The following is a 23,754-nucleotide window of genomic DNA, read 5'->3' as shown; positions in this document are numbered from 1 at the left end:
AGTTCATTTATCATTTCTTTTATGGTTAGTGCTTTTTGTGTTCAGTTTAAAAAATTTTTGCCTACTCTAGATCCCAAAAATATTCTCCTGTATTTTCTTCTCTATAATTTTATAATTTTGACTTTTACATTTAGTACTGTAATACTTTTTTAATATATGGTGTAAGGAATGGATCAAGGTTCTTTTAATTTTTTTGAATAGAAATCCAGTTTTCCCAGCTTAATTTTTTAAAAGACTTTCCTTCCCTCATTGAATGACATTGGTGCTTTTGTCAAAATTCAACTGAACATACACGAGTATAGTCCCAGTTATGGACTCTCTATTCTGTTCTATTGATATCTTTGTCTATCTTTATGAGAATGCCACACTGTCTTCTATTCCTGAATCTTATATTGTCTTAAAATCAAGTAGTATAACTACTCTAGCTTTATTACTGTTTTGGCCATTCTGGGTCTAGGACATCATTGCCATTACTCAAAATTTCATCATTATGCATGACATTTCCTTTTAGGGTTTTCATAATTTACCTTTATTGGGTTGAAGATACTCCTTTATACTCTCAGTTTGCTGAGAGATTTATCATAAATTGGCATTGAATTTTGTCAAAATCTTTTTTTCTGCATCACTTGAAATATCCTATTTTTTTCTATTTTACTCTGTTAACATGGAGGAATATATTGAATAATTATCAAATATTAATACATTCCTGGATTTCCTGATATAAATTCTCCATGGTTCTCTTCTATATTGTTTAGCTGAAGTAGAGTCTACCTTGTCTGACATTGGTGTAGCTAATAGATTTTAGTTTTGGTGAGTGTTTGCATGTTATGCCTTTTCCATCCTTTGCTTTTCAGCTTTTTTGTGTCCTTATGTTTAAAGAGTGTCTCTCATAAGCTGCACATGATTAGATTTAGATTTTGTTTCTTAATCAGTTTGATAATACTTATATTTGAATTAGAATATTTAGTTCATTTACAATTGATCTAATTTCTGGCATAATCATATTTATATCTACTTTTTAACTAATTTTTGCTTGTCTCGGCGCCATGATTACTTCCATTTATGTTTACTCTCCTTTTGTTTATCTCTTCCTTCTTGCCTTCTTTGGATTAATATAGCATTTTAATATTCAATTTTCCCATCTATTAATTTGTTAGTTTAACATTCTTTTATTATTCTTTTTATGGTTACCCTAGAGATTATAATAGGTATTTCCTGACTTTTGTAATCTTAAATCAATTAGTAGTTTTATCACTTTCCAAACAAAGCAAGGATCTTAAAACACTTTAATTGCATTTGCTTTGTGTCAGCTTTTGTGCTTTTCTGTTGTGCATTTTAATTCTGCACGCATTTTACATCTTATATTACATGACTATTTTTGTTTTGCACAGTCAATACATGCTTATATATTCCTGATACATAAATCCTCTGATGATTGACTGAGATGATTTTAGTGTGTATTGTAGTTTTATTCTGCTTCACCTGATGCATCCTATTACTAGGGTACAGCTCTCCAGGGTCCTGTGTGTCCCCACTGTTTCCTTAGGCTCCACATTCTTTAAATGCCTTTAACTTCAATTGTGATTCCTCAGTGCTGTGATACTTCCAAAAATTTCATTCTGATTTCCTGCAGTTTTCTACTTAACTTTGTATCCTGTGCTTTGTGCAGCCTAAAATTTGCACATTTTTCATGAGGGAACCTACTAAGCACTAGTTCTTTTGTGTGTGTTTGTGTGCGCACGCGCGCCGTCTGTGACTTCTCTCCAGAATCTTGGCTCCTCAAGTCCTCGTTGCCTTGGAAGACTTGAAATCAATTTTTATGTCTACAGGCCTATGCATTTATAAAGTTTTTCTTGCTTCTTTACCTCTTAGTTAAGACCCTCTACCCACACGCTCAGTCTGTTTTTCCTGAACAAAGAATCAAGTGTTCCAAGGGCAAAATAGCTTGAAGATTATCCACTTACCTTTCTGAAGTTCTCTTCTTTCTGACTTGGATTTTGTGACTTGGATTCTTTCTGACTTGGTACCTTGGATTCTGGTTGCCATGGCAGTTTTCAATGTCTGTAAATGGTTTTTAAAAATATTGAATCTGTTTTTTCTAGTTGTTCTCAGTGGGAGAGTTGTTTTACCCCAGGGTATTACATCTTAGCTGGAAGCAGATGTCCTCTTATACCAATTTTAGTATCTCCCCCTCTCCTTTTTCAGTAAGCTACGATATCACTATGAATTCTTTTAGGGCTATGGGGACTATACATCTAATACTATGAAGGAAATTGTGTGATAATTGCTATTTGGTTCTTTTTCAGGTTTGATGGGTGGTGACATGAAGATATTAATGCCTCTGCTTAAAGAGAAATGGTAGCATAAAATAAACTTTAGTAGAAACTTATCTAATATTGTGAATGTCATAGTCAAGAATATCAGAAGCCTCACACAATTCTAGATTTAAGTGACCTAAAGTCCTTTTTATTATCATTACTTCAATTTTAAGCTTCTTACTAAAATAATTACTTCTTTTTTCTTTTTCTTTTTTCTTCAATTTTTTATATTTTGTCAAGGGATAGGAAAATAGTTGATTGACAATCCTGGTCTTTTTAGCAAATCCAATATATAACAAGGATTCATCATTTTTTAAAAAGATGTATTTATTTATTTTAGAGAGTGGGGAAAGGCAAAAGGAGAGAGAATCTTAAGCAGACTCTGTGCTGAGCACTGAGCCCAATGCAGGGCTCAATCTCACAACCCTGAGATCACGACCTGAGCCAAAACCAAGAGTCAGTTGCTTAACTGACTGTGCCAAGCAGGTACCCCAAGGAGTCATCATTTTTAATTGATCAAAATTAAACTAAATTTGAAATTATGATTAATGAATCACAAGTTATTTTTTAAAGATTTATTTATTATTTGAGAGAGAAATAGAGAGCATGAGCAGGAGGGGCAATGCAAGAAGGAGAGGGAGAGAATTTCAAGCAGATTCCTCACTGAGTGTGGAGCCCCTCGTGGGGCTCAATATCATGACCCTGAGATCATGACCTGAGCTGAAATCAAGAGTCAGATGCTCAACTGACTGAGCCACCGAGGCACCCCCATGAATCACAAGTTATGATGAGTTATCAACAGCTATTTTCTGTTTTCCAAACACCTGCATTAATTTGTAATGATCACTTAGTTTCTATGCCATATATAACATGTTAGGCAAACATGATTTTTGCATAATTTAGTTAGATATTTAGCAATAAGTGTTTTTGATATTCCTGAAACTAGCAAAGTGTTGAAGAAGCTCAGAAGTATTTCTGGTTTATTTTTCTATTAGGAATATTTCTCCATTCTGTTTTGATTTTTTCAGTCATTCATTCATTTACTATAAATAGGTGACCATATGTATTTTCATGCTCCCCCAAAGTCTCTGGTTACACATTTTGTCATAACATGACTTTTAAAGCACTCCTTTCATTCTTAAAAGTGATCATTCTTTGCATGAGAGATTATATGGTTTCCTTTTATTTCCAAAAGTTGGGGTAGGAAAAAAGCGGGAATGGTAACTCGAAATGGAGCCTGCCCTTCAGAAACTATGGCCTACCAAATGTAGGGGATAAGAATTAACATCAATAACTTATATAATAAGAAATGAAAAGGACCACAGGAGAGATGCAAAGATATAATATACGTTGCAATGTGGTAAAAAAAAACTTGATAAACATGTTTGAATGTTTAAGGAAATATGTGCAAAATTTTGTGAAGAGTAAAGAAGGCTTGGGGAACATATATAAAAGACAAATACTTTTTATCAGGGAGTTACTGAAGTGGTAGGAGAGTGAGACTGGAATACCAGAGAGAGGAGAACGAGAAGTGAACTGATGATCTGCAACTGCTTTTCTCAGGGAGCATCTGCCAACTCCAGGCCCTGGCTGGGGACTGAGTATCCAGGCATGACACAAGCTGAGTATCCAGGCATGGCCCAAGCAGAGTCAGCAGAGGGAGGAGAGAAAGCAGAAGAAATGCTGTGGCCATCAGTCTAAGTAATAAAAGGAAAGGCAGAGAGGCTTCAACATATGTCTAGCTTCTCTCTCAAAACATTTGCAATTGCCTGAAATTGAGTGGATCAGAAAGGTTAAAAGATAAACTAAACACTTCTGACATAGAGCATTATTTTCATGGAGTCTTTCAATAATGAGGAGACAGACCCACCTGTGGGGGGGAAGAAAAACAAAAACAAAAACAGAAAATGCCTTTAGCAACCACATGGACTGACAAAATTGGAGACTCAGAGGCACTCAATCATGTGGTCAGGGTTCCCTGTCATTTGTCTAATTCTGAAGTTGTGTGGGTCAGGAAGCCAAAAATCTAAACTGAAAATCTTTGAAAAGCTAGCCAGAATCTCCCATAGCCTCTTAATGCTGAGGTGATAAAGACCTACCAGATGAGGTGTACTAGTGCACAGCCAGATGTTCTGTTAAAAGTCCTGAAGGGATATGCCCTACAGTAGACCAATTCCTATCCCAATTATAAAATAACTTTGACTCAGCTCAGTTCTGGATTAGATTAAGATAATCTGTCCCCTCTACTTAACAGGAAAAGTGGTAAAGCACCTCTAGCACAGATAATACCATCTACAATTTACAGCCTCTACAGAATCTTATTTTATATGTGTATGTGTGTTTTTGTTTCTATATGTGTGTGTGTGTGTTTTATATGTTTAGGTGTGGAAGAGTTAGGACAATATTACCAAAAAATCAAGGGAAACAATTAGACAATAAAAGCAGACCCATAGGTAATACATTGATCACTGTTGGAGGGTTAGATCACTGTTAGAAAACTAAATCATTATTCTTTTTTTTTAAAGGTTTTATTTATTTATTTGACAGAGAGAGAGACAGCGAGAGAGGGAACACAAGCAAGGGGAGTAGGAGAGGGAGAAGCAGGCCTCCCGCTGAGCAAGGAGCCTGATGTGGGGCTCAATCCCAGGACCCTGGGATCATGACCTGAGCAGAAGGCAGACGCTTAATGACTGAGCCACCCTGGCACCCCCTAAATCATTATTCTGAACATTTCTAAAGAAAAGAAAAGAATCAGCCATTGGCTTGTGTTTTCTGTTTGAACTCTACATCAGAGGAACTAAACAGCTGATGAGGGGAAATTCTACTTTAGAAAAGAAATCTAGTTGACAAATATAGAAAGGATGATAGAATTATAATATTACCATTTTGTAGTTTTGTAATAAAATAGTTGATCTTCATAATGATCACCAGTGACTGCTAAAACCATTAGGTGAAAGGCTGATGGGAAGTTTCATAATGTGTGCATTAGGCTGACCACACTTGAACCCAATGATCAATCTTAATGTGATTAATAGACAACCCAATTTATGTGCTTTTTGGTGTGGTATAATAAGGAGTAAACACTATCTCCTATAAATTATACTCCCTGTACAAACAACCATGAATCTGATCAAGCCCTCAGATCTAACTATCAATTGATAGGCAATATAGGTGACAGAGGAATGTATTAAATGACACTATAGGGACTCAACCAGTAAAAACCATAATCTGGGAAACAATCAGTATGTTTTCAACAAATAGCCATCAAAAAAGAAGAAGGGAATATCTATAGATTAAAAAAGGTTTAAGAGAGTCATCAACAAAATGCAATATGCAGATCTTGTTTGGATGCTGATTTGAAAATCAAAAGTAAAATAAAAATATATGAGACAATCAGGGAAATCTAAGTAATGACTTTAAATTAAACATTTAATATCAAATATTAAAGAATTACTATTAATGTATTTTAGATGTGATAATATTATTATTTTTCCTTTTATTATAAAAATGTGCACCTATATTATAGGCCTTTATACTGAATTACTTATGGATGAAAACATAATGATTTAACTTTTCTTTAAAGTAAATAAATGGTGGTAGAGACGAAACAAGATTCACATATATATTATTATTGAAGCTGAATGATAGGGATGTGGGGGTTCATTTTAACATTTTTTCCATGTTTCTATATTTTTGAAATTTTTCATAATAAAAAGCCATCTTTTAAAGATGTCTGAAAAACAAACAGAAAGAATAATATGAATTCTCACATACTAGTGTAAATTGGGCAAGCACTTCATAGAGCAATTTTGCCATGTATAAGAAAGATGAATGGGGGCGCCTGGGTGGCTCAGTCGTTAAGCGTCTGCCTTCGGCTCAGGTCATGATTCCAGGGTCCTGGGATCGAGCCCCGCATCGGGCTCCCTGCTCGGCAGGAAGCCTGCTTCTCCCTCTCCCACTCCCCCTGCTTGTGTTCTCTCTCTCGCTGTGTCTCTCTCTGTCAAATAAATAAATAAAATCTTTAAAAAAAAAAAAAAAAGAAAGATGAATGTACACTCACAACAATCCACCAACTCTACTTCTAGGTCCATAGCTTAGAAAAACTCTCCCATTTTTGTGTGCAAGGAGACATAATCTAGAATGTTTACTGCAGCATTGCTTAAAATAGCAAAATGTAGGAAACAACCTAAGTGGCCATCAGTAGGAGAATTGATTATATTTTTGGTTGTGGTATGTATTCAATTTAGTTTAAGTGAATGAACTAGAACTGTACCTGTTAATGTAATACAAAATGGACAAAATGGGCAAATTGCTGAATGGAAATAGAGTGTTATACTATGTCAATAAAATTTAATAACTTGGTAAACACTACCGTATATTATTTATTAACACATATGAATATATATGTTGTAAAAGTATTAAAATATGCCAAGTGATGATCCATCCATACCAAATTTTCCCTTGGAAAGGATAGGATTAGTATTAAGAATAATATACAGAGGGCTTGGGCGCCTGAGTGGCTCAGTTGTTAAGCGTCTGCCTTCTGCTCAGGTCATGATCCCAGGGTCCTGGGATCGAGCCCCACATCGCATCAGGCTCCCTGCTCAGCGGGAAGCCTGCTTCTCCCTCTCCCACTCCCCCTGCTTGTGTTCCCTCTCTCGCTGTCTCTCTTTCTGTCAAATAAATAAATAAAATCTTTAAAAATATATATATACAGAGGGCTTCACATATATTCTTAATGTTTTCAAAAGAAAGGAAACTTTATATAAGGCAAAATGTTTATATTTGACAAATCTATGACAATTAAATTGAATTTTATTAGGTCATTTTCTATAAGCTCTTATTAGCTTAGAAATCTTTATAATTAAATTTTTCTTTAAAGAACAGTATTTACACCTGTATGGAGAAACTGCACTGTGTGTTTATATAAAGAACATTAATGTACTGTATTAGATACCCAGGCAGTAAAATGAAGAGTGGAAGAAATTACCATTTACAGAGGGTTTACATATACAATCAGAGCTCCACTCTCCACTCTGATGAACGAATATTTAGAAATAAATATTTAAATTTAGATAATAGAAAAAAAGGATAGCCAAGTCTTTGGCTTTGGAAAGCAATCAGAGGCAGAAATTATCCTATATTTATCTATAACAACAAAAAAAAAGACCACACTCTGCTAAAATGGTCTTGAGTGGTTGCTGCCAATCTTTATGATGACTTTGGACAGCTGCCCCATTATTATTTCCATGGTAAACTGACCATCTGGAATTGTATAGACCATTTCTCTCTGCTAAAAGTAGACTCACCTCCAAACCTATCATAGGTATGCAACTTCAGACACGGACAGCGAACCTGCTCTGTACCTAGCTTTCACCTGCTCCTGCCACATCCATTCAATGTCACTAACGTTGTTCCCCACCCCACCCCCAACACCATCCCCCACGATCTGGAGAGAAAAGAGTTTATTTTCTAGTAGAAGTTATGGAAATTCTTGAATAAGGAAAGTGGTTAACATTCATAAGTAAAATGAAGTAAAGTTTGAGATACTCTGAATTAGTCTACGCTAAATCACACTGAGATTTAAAATACCTGGGTCTTTTGTCTGTGCTTTTGTCGCTCCATCCTTCAGAGGAAGGGTTTTAATAGTGATGTCTTAAACTGGGAGAGCATTTTGCTATTTGGAAACATTTTCATATTTACTCTTTCAACAGTCCTTTATGGATGAAAAAACTGAATCTGAAAGGGGCAAATACACAGTTGGAGAGTGCCTGGTTTCCTGGCCCCTTACCCAGCTGTCTTACTGTTACACTACAATGAATGAAACCTGCTTGTAACAACTTCTCAAGTTCATGTGAAGAATAATTCCTAGCACAGAAACTGACGTATGAATGAACTACTGTAAAGAAAATAACACATTAGAACAAAGTCATATGGGACTAAGTACACCCGAAGAGAGATGGTCTTTTCTACAAGGGGAGATTTGGACAATGAGAATAGATGAGAGAAACTGTAACAAGCAGTGACTCTATAGAAAGAAAAGAGAAGAGAAGAAAAAAGAAGGAAGAAAGAAAGGAAAAAAGAAAAGAAAAAGAGGAAGAAAGGATAATAGAAGGGAAGAAGAGAAAGAAAAAAAGAGCAAAAGAAAAGAAACAAACTGCACTTTCAGAAGAAATTGAAGAGGAATCTTTCTTACTAAATTTCTGGGGTTTCTTTAAATCCACAGTTTCTGCCAAAAGATTCAAGCACAGATTTGGGACTTATATTTGTCAAGTCTCCATATGCTGCATTTTCCCTCCAAGCTTTTACTCGGGCTTGCCGAATCTGTGGTTGGTTGAATATGTGGTTTTACAGTTACTAAAAATACCCTGAAGTCAAGCTCCTCTCAGTTTTTGTGCAGTGAAAAAACAGACACTCTAGCATCAGATTTTTCAAGGCTTTGGCCTGTAACCTTTAATCAACCACCCCTTTCATAAAAGTAAGCTCTGTAGGCATAGGTCATTTACATTTCACTTCAACACAAAGTGAGTCAGAGACTGAAGAAAATGGCACTATGAAGGAAATGCTATGATTTTTTCAATTACTTCAATCAATAGTGAATTAAGGTGGCTTTGGGATTGCTGGGAGTTACTGTATGGAGTTTGGCTGTCAGTATGACTGCCACCTCTGAAGGAACCACAGAACTGTCCACTAACTGCAGCAGTTAATTCCAAGTCAGTGCCAGAGGCCACAGAGCTCCCACCCCAGTCCCTGGAGACAGAAGGGCTGTTGTCCAGGCATGCCACCCTCTGTGCACCTGTGCTAATGTCAGCACGTCAAGTCTCTGAGCTGTCAAGTCGTTTCCCCGTGGTTATCATCATACATACACCCGGCAGACAAGACAAGCTACATCATTTGCACGGCCCAGTGCAAAAAGAAAACATGAGGCCCCTGGTTGAACACACAGAGGGAAATGTTAAAGAGACTACAATATAAAGCCTTTTCTCCTGTGGTCTCTCTCTCAACCTGTCTTTGTGGTTTTTTATTTGCCATTTAATGCTGCACTGCCGTGCAGGGTGGGGAGAAGAGACTTGGGGGACAAGTGCATACTCTGCCCTGTGCCGCAGCCTCCACTCTGACTGCATGCACGTGCAGCCTTCAGGCTGCCAGATCCACCTCCTACCCGTCCAGTCACTGGGCAGACACTCCAGGGAAATTGAACCAAGCATCTCCCCTTTCCCTTCCCTCCTACCCTAGCCCCTGGTAGACCGGTGATCTCCAAGGGTATTACAACAACAGCAGGTGGACTAGAAGGTACCTGCATGGAGGGTGGGTGAGAAGCTCACCCCCTGGTGTTGCCTATCAAATGCACTGTGGCCCTGCTAGTCCAGGGAGGGGACGGCCAATCACTGTCTGGAGATGCTAGGCAGCATGTGCACTTGACCCTGATTTGATCTTCCTGCACCCCTGCCAGTGGTGGAGAGTGGCAGTGATTCCTGGGCAGGGCCAGATAGTGAAGCCTCGGAAGGTCCCAGGGGCACCAGGGAAGTCAGGGAGGCAGGACCATGGGTAAGCTGAGGCTCCAAGCCCCCAGTGCAGATTTCAAAATGATGACTATAGACCACTAAATCCCAAGTGCAGGGACCTTCTGCTGAAGGACATGTGGTGCATTTGTATTGGACACAAGGTCCTGAGCCAGCCCGGGTGGAATCCTGGCTTCCCAGCACCATTGGATCAGGCCACATGTAGACATTATCTACAGGTGGAATTAACTAGGGGAGTCAAGGGACGCAGGAAGTTTGGCAAGGGAAAGCCAAATGCCTTGAATGTATTTCTGCCTTCCTTCCTGAGAAATGAAGTTGTTTTATTATTTTGTAGGTTAAATGTTCTTTCTTACTGATAGCTTCATTTATACAGTCGAACATCATACTTTTATCCCTGGTCATCTACTTGCTGATGTTTTCATTGTTGTCATCATTTTTGTGATTTCAGGTGGGCATATTGAATGTCAGGGACATATTACTTCAGCAAGCTTAATAGCAAACATTATCTCTGTCTATTTTTTTTTAAAATAAATGGATTATTGCAGTAGTAATGAAGTTACACCAAGGTGTTTCAAGTTTTTATCTCTGGGCGAGGATTTCAAATTATTCTGGGTAGATCATGTACTTTGAAATGGCTTATTGAATGGCCCAAACTTGGAGGGAATACACATACTGATTCATTTTATTTTTCTCTTTTACCTTCAACTGTGCTATGGAAGACTTTTTTCCCACCTTCTACATTCAGATCAGATTCCTTGATTTCAGGAATTGAAAAGCTATTCCAGTGTATTCTTGTTTCAAACCTCAAATTCACATCTCTCCTTTCTAGCACGTGCCAGGCCTCGGTCTGGAATACATGGAATGGGAAGGGGCGTGGTCTGCTCCTGCAATATCTCTGGCTCCTCCCTTTTGTTTCCCCTCCTCTGTCTGCTTTAATGGGAAAAAAGATAGGAAATATAGCCAAAGTTTTTGACTTGCCTGCAGCTGATGTGGTCCTCTTCTGATTAACAATGGATAGTTGTCACCAGGGTCTTGGGGTAGGCAGCCCAATGCTGATACATAGAGGATATTTGTGAGTTCTTAGGGACCCTCTAGAGGGGACTTCATCACTGAGAGTTCCTTCATATTGAGATTCCCCCCAATTCAACCAACCTCATCCATCCACCCACAGCCCACCTGCTGATGGTTCACCTTTAGCATCTTGTTCCTGAAATTCTTTTCTGTGATTGGCAGCCGTCTTAGGTGGAGTGATAACAAGATGGTTTTATCCCACTATCTTCTGAAGGGCTGCTTAACTCATGGGAAACCCACTTATCCTCACTCCAACAAATGATGGTAAAAGGCCAACTGCCCATGGCTGTCCCATTAAACTTGCCATGACCAGTCAATGCTCTTCTTCCCTTATCAGATCATCCTATGTGCTGTATAAGGAGACCTCTAGCCAAGGAATGAGATGACATTCTCCCCAAGTGGCAGATTCCTCCAATCTCTCACCACTCCCCCTCTCTCCACCATCAGATACATTTCATCCTGTGAGGGCCAAGAGATAAATGTGACTTTATAGGAAGTGACAACAATGCATTCGTGATAACATAAGATGAAGGAAAATTAGCAATGCAATTGAAATTCACAACATAAGACATAAATCCACGAACATACTTTAAGGGGATGATGGGCGGGAAGATTCAGCCTGCATTGGTGTGAGTGGAGGTGGAACCCACTGCCACCAGAAGGAAAGGGGGTGTCCAGAGTGGAGGGAAAGAGCTGATTTTGGACAGACAGACACACAGCAGAAAAAAACATCTGCCACTTGGAAGGAGATGGTCCCATAAGGTAAAAGAAAGAATGCACTCCACTGATGTGGCTTTCAGAAATGAGCCTGGCAGTAAGAAATAGCCAGCCAGTGCAGGGGAGACACGTGGGGGAGGAGGTGACATGGAGAAAGGCTCAGGAGCCAGGCTAGGCCCTGGCCCAGGCCCAGGCACCACCTGAGTGGTGTGAGCACTCTATCTGTACACGTGTATAACCACTCACTCACTGGGTGTCTTTTTCTTTTCAATCTTCAGGAAGAGGCAGCCAGAATTCTCGCCCACCAGCCAATGTCCGTCGGCACATGTGCAGCTTTGAAAACCCCCACACTGCAGTGAATGTGTAAGAAAAGCTGCATGGACAATGTAGTGGTCTGCCCCTTGCTTTCTCTCTCCTGGGTTTTTCCACTTTCTAACATGGAAGCAGATGTGCATGCCATCAAGAATGAGGAACCATTTACGTGCCATGGTTTGCACGACTGCCTTAATTTGATTGTCCATCGTTCTTAAAAGGGCACTGTCAAGTTGTTAGTCTTTTTGCTTTTTTAAGTTTCAACGCAAGACACAACACTTTTTCCAATTCTAGAGATTCACTTTTGTTTGTGACTCCTACTCACAAGCTCAAAAGTGAATTTTCCCCCTTCATAAATTTGTCAGCTTTTCCTTGGCAAACAGAGCTCTTTCTTTTTTTTCTTTCTTTCTTTCTTTTTTTTTTTTTTTGCCTTTTTGCTGTTGCACAAATGTTTGAAATGATGCTGTCTGCATTAAAGTAAAAGCTATAACTCGAACTTACGGAGAGTTCCATAATGTCAGCTCGAGGGGGTGGGCACTGACGCGAGCCTCTGCTGGGTGCCTCCCACAGCCTGGGGAGCACAAAACAAAAGTTTTTTGAGTCCTATGAAAAGAGAGTATTACAAAAAGGAAATGTAGTTATTTGCCCCCAGAATTCTGAGTGTTTTTATCAGATTTTCGCCATCTGATAAAAATGGTGCATGTTTGGTCCAATTTTCGACCTTTAGATCTTGACAGTGTCTCTTTAAGTTAACAAAGGAACATAGACCATGTTCAATTCATTGTGCACGGAGTCTGTGGTCATTTTTCAGCTGTTCCTTTACAGCCCATCAAACTCCTGGGAGAGTCAAAGGTACACATTCCTGCAGCAGGAGGGAGTCCACTGATAAGGTGTCTGTGGCTTGAATAGCTCTTCAGATGAGAAGAGCGCAATTTGTTCAAATGTTTGCTACTGAACCTGGCTATGGAGGCCAGTGTATGAGGCCACAGCATCTCTTTTCTTCACTCAGTGGAGTGCATTGGGAAGTCTGTGTTCTGATATTCCCTCAAAAAGCCCAAATAGAAAGAGTGTGGTCTCATTCAAATCATACTGATTCTTTAAGGGAAAAATATGGTAGCCATGCCAGTGTGTTTCAGGTGGTGGTCAGGAGGCCCCTGCTCATTGAGATCAAAGCCATTCAAGTCTGCTTGGATGCACTGTCTGTAATTTTCCCAAGTCAAAAGACATTGAGCATTTCTTGCAGCCTGGGCTGAGTCTGACCAAGGGCACAGCAAGGAGATCCTGATTATGACAGCTCCTGGCTGCCTGTCAAAAGGGATTGATGGGAATAGTAGATGTGCTTGTCTTGCTGTGACAGCAGGGCCAGAAAGAGAGGAGAGTCACCTAACATTTCATGACTTAAAGGTGAGTGCCTAAAAAAGCAAAAGCAAAGGCTGAAAGTGGGTACATTCTTGGTAGGTGATAAAAAAAAAAAAAAAAAAAGCCACAATCAGCAAAGCTGATAGGTTGGTTGTTAAGAATTCTCGGAATAGGATCTGTTCAAGCTTTCTTTCGGGAGACTATAAAGGATCGGGAAAAGATTGAGAAGAGATTCGCAATTTTTAGCATTGGCTGTTCCTCAACAAACAACAACAAAAAAGATACGTTGTCTCTGTGACCTGCAGTTCCCACAGCTTTTCTGAACAATCCAGGCAAAGGGACTAGTAATGGAGATAAAGCTGCCTACTGGACCATTGTGGTCTGCCTAGATCTATCCTGTTTCTGAGGAATAATCCCAGCAGAGCAATGCAATTGCCCTATGTTTCCAGAGCAAACCGTGAGGACTCCAGGTTAGAGCTGAGGAACATCAAATGACTTGCTATTAAAATTACAGGTGTGGTAGCATGGGGCATAGAAATACAATAATGCTTGACTTGAAGTTCCTTCAAAGGGAATGGAATCTAGACTCATCTGTACTTCTTGGAGGAATATAATTACAGCTGGTATACCTCTGCTAAAACAATACTCCTGTACCAACATGATGTCTTCAGTAAACTTTGGCATGGGAATTTCTTTCCTCAGCCAGGAATCATGATTAGGTTGAACCAATGGCCATTTAAAATGTACTTAGAAAAAATTTAATAAACATCAGAATTCTACTCATTAGTTTGAAACAGATTTGTCAGTTTTCTCAAGACAGTAGACCCTATACCCAGACAAAGTTTATGGAGCCTCCCATACTTTGGTGAGCTCATTTTGTTTGTGGATGTCTTTTTCTTAATTGATTCATTGAAGAGAGCACAAAGCTTAATAAAGGCAAACTGATTTCCCTTGTGCTGCTGTGTATCCTGTATCGTGTATCCTGTATCATATAACTTTAACATATAGAATGTGATTCATCTAAAGATTTAAAAGGAGGACTGTATATTTAGACTTTGAGGTATTATAAATTTTGGCAAGCCAAGTGGTTCTCTGACTAGCTTATGATGTTAGGATTAGAGGAGAGGGATAAATCCACAATGCTATTTAAGACTGATATCTGCAGAAACTACGAAGTTCTCATGTAGTCAAAAAGCATTTGTCTCCAATAACACATCCAGAGATTTTCTACCTTACTAGTGGTGAATCCAAAAGGTGAGAAATTTTAATTATGTTCACATAGGCTTCCAGAGATTATATACTGAATATGCAGATTTTTCTGGAAAGCCTTCAAAAGTGTAACTGGCATCAGTGGAAGTCCTTTGTACTGAAGACTAACTTGGCGTTGCCTGGGAAAACAAGAGTCTGACTCATAAGGCTTCAAATAGTTCCGATGCCTGCGATTCTACAAGAATCACTACTCACACTTCCTTCTGGTACCAGCTGCGTGAAGCAGGAAGAGGCGAGGCATTTGGACAACACATGTCTGGCATCCCTTTCCGAGTATCTCAGCTGGGGCAGCACCAGCCTTTTTGGAAAGGCCTCGTGTCCCCACCATGGCTGCACGGCCCCAGCAAAACTGCCCATAAGCCTGTAGCTTTGGTTTCTTTTCTGGACTTGGTAAGCCATTCTCTCCATGCCATGACTCAATGGTATTTCCTGTTTCCACTTTCATTTTCAGAGAAAACACATGCTAACCTCTTCAGGTTCCAGGGACTGAGTCTCCCCTCTTTCTGCTAAGGTCTTGCCTTGTCTGTGGGCTCTCTGGATGCCATCCTTATGTCTGTCGTGAAGCTATTAAGCCTCGTGGCAAAGACTTGAATTGGACATAAGGGAGACAGGTGTTGTGTAAGCTTCCCCCTCAGGCAGCTTGTGCAGGATGCTTCCCTCCTGATCTCAAACACCCACCCACTGTTATTCCCATTTTAGACCTCTCTGGAGCAGAGAGCAATGTACCCTGCAGATGTAACTAGTACTTACTGAAACAAATAGAACAGACAAGATCACTCCGAGTGCCAAAGATATACTAATCTGTTTGCACCACCCACTTCTAACCATTCTCTAAAGTGCTGTAAATATTGGGTTTTCTGTTTGGGGGGGATTGTTAGACTAATCTAATGAGAGAAAAACCAAAGCAAGATTCCAAGCCTGTCATGGCTGGCTCGGCAGTCCCAGGCCTGCTTGGCTCTGCACACTCCCAGTGTAGATCACCCTCTACATCCTGGTTCCTCTCAAGCCTAGCAGCCATTTCCTCCAATAACTTCTATATCAATAAATATATTTAGCCACCTGAGGTATTCACGCCAAGTGCTACTGCATTTGATCTTCAAATATGAGATTGTTTTAGGCCTGATGTCTGCCTTCTGAAGTGAGAGCAGGAAGGGTGGGGTGTTTTGCGACAAGTACGTGGTGTTTCTAGATCAGGTTGCTTTTCCTAAGACTTCTATTTAGGAAACCAAGTAAAATTAAATAATAAAAGGAAGAAGTTCGTGGCTGAAACGGAAGGTATTAAAGTTATCTGGGATTAAATAGAAGACTTATTTCATAGTAATATTGCATTTTGATAATGCATTTACTCCTTTTTGGCTGCCCCATATTTTATACATTTTTCTCTTCTTAATATCATAGCAGTGGGCTCCCAACCTTTTCAAATAGGGAAATCCCTTTTCAAACCAAAATGCTTATTAAACCTTCACTCGAATCAATGATAATAATTGTACATTTTTTTTAGCAGCCACCTGAACATAAAACACAAAAAAGCTTCTCGAATTTAGCTACATTTGTATCTCGCAGCACATTTTATCATGATAGCACTTACATGCATTTGAAAATAGCAGTGTACAATCTATCAAGACGTAATATTGATCCAGTCTAAAAACAAAGCTTATCGCATGTGTAGATTCATGGACCATTCAAGCTGTATACGGACCACATGTCAGAAACACCTAATTCAGAAGGACTGAAGTTTATACACTGTCCCGAAGTTTCTATGAGATGATACATTTCCTTCACTATCTCTGGTTTTTAGGAAGCAATTTATTTTGTCCTTGGAAAAAAAAGTTAATCTAATTTTCTTAATCTGATAAATGTCCTGGGACATTCGGAACTATTTCCTAATTGAACAGTTCTTTACAAGAAATCTAGAGCAAGACTCTGAGGGGAAGGGCTGTTAATTTTGACAGCCAGGGTGAAAATCTCCCATTACAAGAGTAAAAATGGTATTGGATTAAAACAGAACTAAGATGTGATTTTATCTATATGCAAGATGATTAATAGTACCATTAAAATAGGGAGGCGCATGATTTAAATAGAGGCCTACGTAGGGCCCTGGGAAGTGAGGAGAACAGCCCATGTGAGTGAGTGAGTGATATTAAGTCCCAAGAATACAAGGATGCCTTTTTGCCAGTATCTATGGAGACTGGAGCAATGGTTTGTTGGGGTATGTAAGCCTGGTGGTTAAGTAAGGTGTAGACTAGCTCTCAAGGGACTTGTTTCTTAAACACCCACACATACACACACATATGCACGCGCGTGCGCGCGCGCACACACACACACACACACAGCTAAATAAAGACACAAAGCATCCTTTTAGTTTAATGATTTCTTAAAAAAATAAGCATTGAGAGGCAGGCATTGGAAGAAGGAATAGATGTTTCCATTGCAATTGAAAGTGATGCAAACCAGGGGCTCCTGGGTGGCTCAGTCCGTTAAGCATCTGATTCTTGATTTCCGCTTAGGTCATGATCTCAGGGTCCTGGGATTGAGCCCTGCATTGGGCTCCCTGCTCAGGGTGGAGTCCATGCCCAGGGAGGAGTCTGCTTGTCTCTCTCCCTCCCCCTCTGCCCCTCTCCTCACTCATACTCTCTTTCTCTCTCTCAAATAAATAAATAAAATCTCTTTTTTAAAAAATGGTGCAAATCATTGAGGTTGGATGGTACACTAGAGCATATTTAAGAGGCAAGGCAAGAGGCAAATCCGTGGTTTTATACTTTCTGAAAGAGTAGTAATGAACGTATAAAGAGAGAGACGGTCTGAGTAGAGTAAGGATTGGAGGAAATTGAGAAAGAAGGAGGTGGGAGGTGAGCTCACCTAAAGTTTCAAACTCAGAAGAGGAACTGTGGCTTGTGGTCTTGGTTACTGACTGGTTGATTGTCTGTTCATGCTGGGAACACCAGCCGTCTGTTCTATAGTTGACTCAACTCGGAAGAAAGGTATTCTAACAATAGTGTGGAAGCTGAAAAGCCAGTAATTTTGCATTTACAAGTACTTCTACATTCTCAGCAAATATATTAAGCATATATTTCAGAGAAATATTAATTTTCACAAAGTATTTTGGAGATGAGATTTTTCTTAGACAATTAAAAATATAACATAAATGGGGTGCCTGGGTGGCTCAGTTGGTTGAGCATCCAAGTCTTGGTTTCCGCTCAGGTGGTGATCTCAGGGTTGTGAGATCAAGCGCCCCCAACCCCATTGTTGGGCTCCACGCTCAGCAGGGAGTCTGCTCAAGATTGTCTCTCCCTCTCCTTCTGCCCCTCCACCTGCCTGCAGCTCTCTCTCAAATAAGTATACATATAGCATATAAATTATAAGAAAGAGGAACTGCCTTTTCCCAAATAATGAGTTCAAAATTTTAACTATTATATCTATTTTAGGACTTTTATATCCAGAATTTCTATAATAGGTATCAGAATTTCTGCAAAACTCTGTATTTATTTCGCTCACTTCATTTTTCAAAATTATAATATGTAAAATGTCAAAATATTATCGTCATCATAAATGCAACACGCATGAGTTTTGAAGTATTCATTCTTGCATTTTCAAAATGATTAAATAAACCATTATATTAACTATTGATCACTTCCTACATTTTTCAAAACCAAAGACCATGACACAGAATAGTCTATTTCACATATCCACCTAAGAAAAAAAATGTTCCTTATCCCTATTCCTTTTACTTTCAAAAACGTGTTAACATTGTGCTACCTTCTCTGTTGTTTTCATGGATACAGTGAAAAAGCAAACTCAAAAAAACAACAAAAAAAAGAACAACACACACACACAAGAAAAAATATTTCCTGATATAAGTATTAACACTGCTGTTATTAATAGTGTGCTATGGTAAGTTACCACCATCTGCTAAAAGTTATACAGAAAAAAAGCTAAAAGTCCAAAAGTAAGACCAGAGTTATTACAACATGCAGAATAGAATTTGAATGATATACACAATACCTCTCTTTTCTTCCTCCTTCTCCTCCTCCACCTTCTCCCACTTCTCCTTCTTCTCCTTCTTCTTCTTCCTCCTCCTCCTCCTTCTTCTATTTGATTGGTTTTTTGATGGTCCCATGAAAATGAAAGTTGATAAAGCAGGAGGGCTGCTGGTACCCTAACATTTTTCTTCTCCAAAGCTCAATGAGGAAAAGGCCAGGGAGGGACCTTTGTCTCCATAACTTCTGCTTTCTCTGAATCTTAATTTTGTCTCATTTTCATCACAGACTATGTTGAAGGACTAAACCAGGGTCTGAGCATCTGTATTTTGCTGGGCTTCTTGGTTCTATCTCTTTTCAAACACACCTAGTTAAAAGTCCCCAGCGGGGAAATCCCAAACTAGCTGCTATGAATCAGGGCCTTTATGTGAATTGTGATTCATTGTATGTGTCGGGAACAATGCGTTGGAATAAAAAGAAAAGCCAAAGTTATGACACACATAAGTGGAACATGGGTCTGGGTTTTCTGTCATCGCTTTCTTCTCTTCTGGACAGGTGCCATGTTTCTGACCTTGCTGCTCTGGTACCAGGAAGGTACCTATCAGAAAGGGCGACTCGGGATATATTTTATAACCTCACAGGACAATGAGAGTAGCTTAATATGTGGGTTTTATTTTGTTCCAGGGACTTAAGAAGAAAGGGAGGCAAGAGCTCCGGGCATTACGTTCAGTTGTCCATGTGTAACTACAGTGTTATTTCTTATTTGTTTCCTCCATCAATTGTGGAATCTTTCAAAGGCTTGCATTGAGTGGCGATGTTGTGGTTACCTTAAGGGTATGTGTGTGTACCTGAGGGTGTAATAACTTTGTGAAATCTCAGACCGAAATGAAAATAGCTGCTTCTGCAGCAGCCTGGCGTTTCTCCCCCTGGGACTTTCTCCGGGTCAAAGTGTTCTGCCTTGTCTTGGGGTTGATGGAATCACTGACCAGCTACAGAGGCAAGCTGTGGTCACTGCAGCTTTTGGCCTTTGACCTGTGATAAGGGGAGGTTAAGGGTATGGAGGCCGGGCATACTGGGGGGTGGGGGTGGGGGGGAATCAAATTGCATTGAGCTGGGATTGCATATAATTTATATATATTTTCTCCTGTGTGCACGATATATCTGCAAATAAATCCATCTCTATTTTATTCATAGTTCTAATGGCAAGTCTGTGTCATGGTCTGAACCAGGTGGAAGACAGGTGCCCAAGGGACAGCACATGTGGCACCGCCTCTCTGTGCACGTGAAGACCAGTGAGACGGCCTGCAACCAAACAGCCGTCATCAAGCCCCTCACTAAAAGTTACCAGGGCTCCGGCAAGAGCCTGACCTTTTCAGATACCAGCACCAAGACCCTTTACAACGTGGATGAGGAGGATGCCCAGCCGGTTGGCTTCAGCCCTCCCAGCAGTCCTTCTATGGTGGTGCACCGACGCGTGCCACCCGCGGTGAGCACCCCGCCTCTGCCGCCCCACTTGACCACAGAGGAGACCCCCCTCTTCCTGGCAGAACCGGCCATCCCCAAGGGCTTGCCCCCTCCCCTCCAGCAGCCACCGCAACCGCAGAAATCCCTGATGGACCAGCTACAGGGAGTGGTCAACAATTTCAGCACCGGGATCCCAGATTTCAATGCGGTGCTCGCAGTCCCCGGGGGCCCGGGGAACGGGGTGCGCTCGCTGTTCCCGCCCCCGGCGCCCCCGCAGCACCTGCAAATGCTCCCGCTGCAGCTGAGCACCTTCGGGGAGGAGCCCGCCTCCCCGCCAGCAGAAGACGAGGACGAGGACGACAGCGAGAGGTTCAAGCTCCTCCAAGAGTACTTGTATGAGCGGGAAGGGAACACGGAGGAAGATGAACTGGAAGAGGAAGACGAGGACCTGCAGGCGGCCAGCAAACCGGCCCCCGAGGATTCGCCTGCTCTGACGCCTCCGTCGCCTTTCCGCGACTCGGTGGCCTCGGGCAGCTCGGTGCCCAGCTCCCCCGTGTCCGAGTCGGTGCTCTGCACCCCTCCCAACGTGACCTACGCCTCGGTCATCCTGAGGGACTATAAGCAAAGCTCTTCCACCCTGTAGGAAGGAGGTGTCCACATGCAAAAGCAAGAGAAACCAGTGAGCACCAGCACCTCCGGAGATGTGCGGACAGCTGGGAGGAGGAGATTCGGGAGAGGAGGGTGAAGTCAGAGGGAGAGGGAGACGAAGCTGCTGCCTTAGGGAAGGCCAGAGGGAACTGTGCTCTGCAATCAAAAAAGGAGCCCGGCGAGGATCCCGATTCTTGAATTATTCAAAAGCTTTCTCTGGGAAGAAAGGGAATTCTGACAAAGCACAATCCCATATAGTGTACAACTTTCACCGCATAAATAAATAAATACATACATACGTACATAAATAAATAAATCAACAGAAATAATCTCCTCTTTTGGACAATTGTGCATAGATATACGTGCCCACACACACTTGGCCAGTTTGAAAAGAGACAGCACATGTGGACCAGCCAGGTGGATCGTTAGTTGACATCATGGTATTCATGGTAGTCATAGTGAGCGTGATGGAGCCGGACAGACCGGGTGGGTGAAGGAGGGGCAGGCAGGGAACCACCCATGCATGGCAGCTCATTTTTCTCTACCCTGTCTCCTACTGGTGTTCAGGAGCCTCGGGAACTGGCCCAGACAGGGGCCTCTCTTCACCCATTGCACCCGATGCAGAGCCAGCCTTGTTGTCACATTTGGAAAAAAGTGTATGGACACCCTGCTGCTCTGTGATTTCTCTCTACTTAGGAAAACAGGAATCAGAGCAAAAGCATCACCAAAAAGTGCTTCATCAGGAGTGCTAAGGGAGGACGGAGTGAGAAGCAAGACAGTGCGTAAGCATGAGGTGGTGAACACCATCAGCACAGATAACGTCTCATAGTTGATACTCACTTATTGGTGATTTTGGAAAAAACGCTGCAACAAGAGATTGTTTTGAGAATGGCAGAAGATGTTTTGTGGATTATCTTGTGTTTGTGCCAAGGGGGGCTCTTCTCTGCCCTTCAATTAAAGAGAACAAACCATGTGGCAAAATTCTTACCTTACATTTACTGTAGCAAATATTATTACCAGTTGAACTCCTGAGATGCAGTATGTGTATTTGGTGCATTGTTTCTCCTGCGTACTACAGAAACGACAGAAACAAATCCATCCTCGAACTTAACGGTGTACTCACAGCAACTATTACTGGTTCAATGACAAATAATTCTTTCCTTCTGTCATCCAAGTCCCTGTAACTAGTACGTAAATGTGTTCCTGTGTCCTTGTATATGTGTTATAATAAAATTTGTGCAATGTAACGTCAGCGGAACTGCAACTGGAAGGTTGTCTTTCCAATAGAGTATAGATATTTTTATGTTCTAATAATGTTTTATATATTGTCACCAATATTTACAGAAGCTCTTTGAAGGTTTGAGTGCTGGGATCGAGTGGTTTTCATACGCTGCTCAGATGGTCCTTCCTCTTCTAAGAGGGAACTTATTTTTCAGATATTTTATGATGTGGAACACATTATTAATGAGGTGGCTTGAAAATTTGTCACATTAAAAATTCATAAAAAACTGTGGGTAACAATAAAGAGGTACATTTTATAAATTTTCACACATCATTATTAAAACATGACATTGAAATGACAATATTGAGATTACTTCAGGTCACTTTAGATTTTTTTTAAAAAAGATTTTCCACAGCGACTTGAGCTTTCAGTGATTGAAGCATATACTAACCTCTATGTCTGGTCATAATTTTTCAAATTATCTATTCATCACCTCTTACTTTCTTTTATTTGTTATTTCCATGTACTTTGATTCGTCTGTTTTCACTGTCATCACTTTTCTTTATATTTTTGTCATTTGCTGTGTGTAATATCCACGTACGTGTAATCCAGTTTCATTTTTATCCTCCTTTTTACACCCAATAAAAGCAATTTTTCTTGCTGTTTTGATTTCTTCTATTATTTGTGGAATGAAGCTTACCCCTTTAAATATCTGTTTATGCCTTATGTGCAGTCATATTTTAATATGCTTCCTTCATGTGGAAGCTAATTTCTCAGCCAAAAATCATCTTAGAATCTTTAAATACCCACCGCATCATTTGTTCAGAATTTAACCTCAGCTCCGATATTTGAGGCTCATGTTTCTTATGTCTTCCCATATTCCACTGCCAAGTTTAGTCAGTTCCATATCAAGAATGGACTGCCTTTCCTTTAAAAATTTATTTGTAACACCTTTGGTAGAAAGACCTCATGACTGAAACAAGAATTTCAGTTCCATGTTTTCACGGTAATGAAGCAGAATGAGGAGAGTGGATGGTTCCAGTGCTTAATAGGTGGTCTGCTTATTGGCAAACAAGCAAGTAAAAGCCTACTATCTATTATTCGTGGAACATGTTTTTTTATCTTAATGCCACTAACATATGTCCTTGATATCACAGGACTTGTGCATTCAGATTTTTTTTAAAGTAAGAATAGATCAGGAAAACTGCTCTACTATTCAAATAATATGTCAGTTTGTTCTGAGGTTTTAGTCTGAGACATTTGGTGACCACATTCAACACCAATTACATTATTTCTCTGAATGCCTAATGTCATGATTAAAAGTTTTCTTGAATACAATACAGTATTAGCTCTTATAGCATAATTGTTCAAAATTGGAAATGTACACATACATACCCTGTACCAAAAGGGCAGATATCTTCACCTTAATGTATGTGCTTATACAAGTTGTTTAGCTTCTTGTAAAAGTGTTTTCCTTTGGCTCGTTACTGCCTTTTGTCAGATAATCTTGATAATGCTGTATAATAAATATTTTCTATTTATTAAATGTGTGTATTCCTTCTCTATGTTTTGTTGGAGTTACAATAAGAGAAATAGACTGGTACAAAAAACAGTTATCGTGGTTTGATTTTGCTCACAACATGTCTTCTAGATCAAAGTTGGAGAACATCACACAAAATCTATAGGCCAGGTAGGTAACAAAGTGGAGTACATTTTGATTCTGATAAAGGTGGTACCTGAAACTAGAAATTTAAAATTAAATCCAGAATTTCAATATTCAGTGCTATGGCAGACATTGTCTTTCATCTTTTTGATAGAATGTATGAGGCTTGACAAACTCCTGGATCTCCAGTGGAGCCCTGGAGATGGAGGCA

General features: G+C 40.1%; 1 protein-coding gene across 4 annotated transcripts in view; it reads left to right on the top strand.

Annotated features, from left to right (window-relative positions):
* GRM1 (glutamate metabotropic receptor 1) overlaps nucleotides 1-23,409 on the top strand; it is a 410,234-nt gene extending 386,825 nt beyond the window's left edge. For 2 of the 4 annotated variants that reach the window (XM_078054607.1, XM_078054608.1), the window contains exon 9: nucleotides 19,741-23,409. In XM_078054607.1, coding sequence (XP_077910733.1) covers nucleotides 19,741-20,653 — 913 coding nt within the window. In that variant the 3' untranslated portion in view covers nucleotides 20,654-23,409. Of the gene's footprint in view, nucleotides 1-11,907; nucleotides 11,993-19,740 lie in introns of all 4 variants that reach the window. The other 2 variants (XM_078054610.1, XM_078054609.1) reach the window with 2 other exon arrangements.
* The last annotated feature ends 345 nt before the right edge of the window (nucleotides 23,410-23,754 follow it).

This window comes from Halichoerus grypus, chromosome 9 (genome assembly GCF_964656455.1).
Source record: "Halichoerus grypus chromosome 9, mHalGry1.hap1.1, whole genome shotgun sequence".
NCBI lineage: Eukaryota > Metazoa > Chordata > Mammalia > Carnivora > Phocidae > Halichoerus > Halichoerus grypus.
The sequence above is the reverse complement of the archived record's forward strand: the minus strand, read 5'-3'. Positions and strand labels throughout refer to the sequence as shown.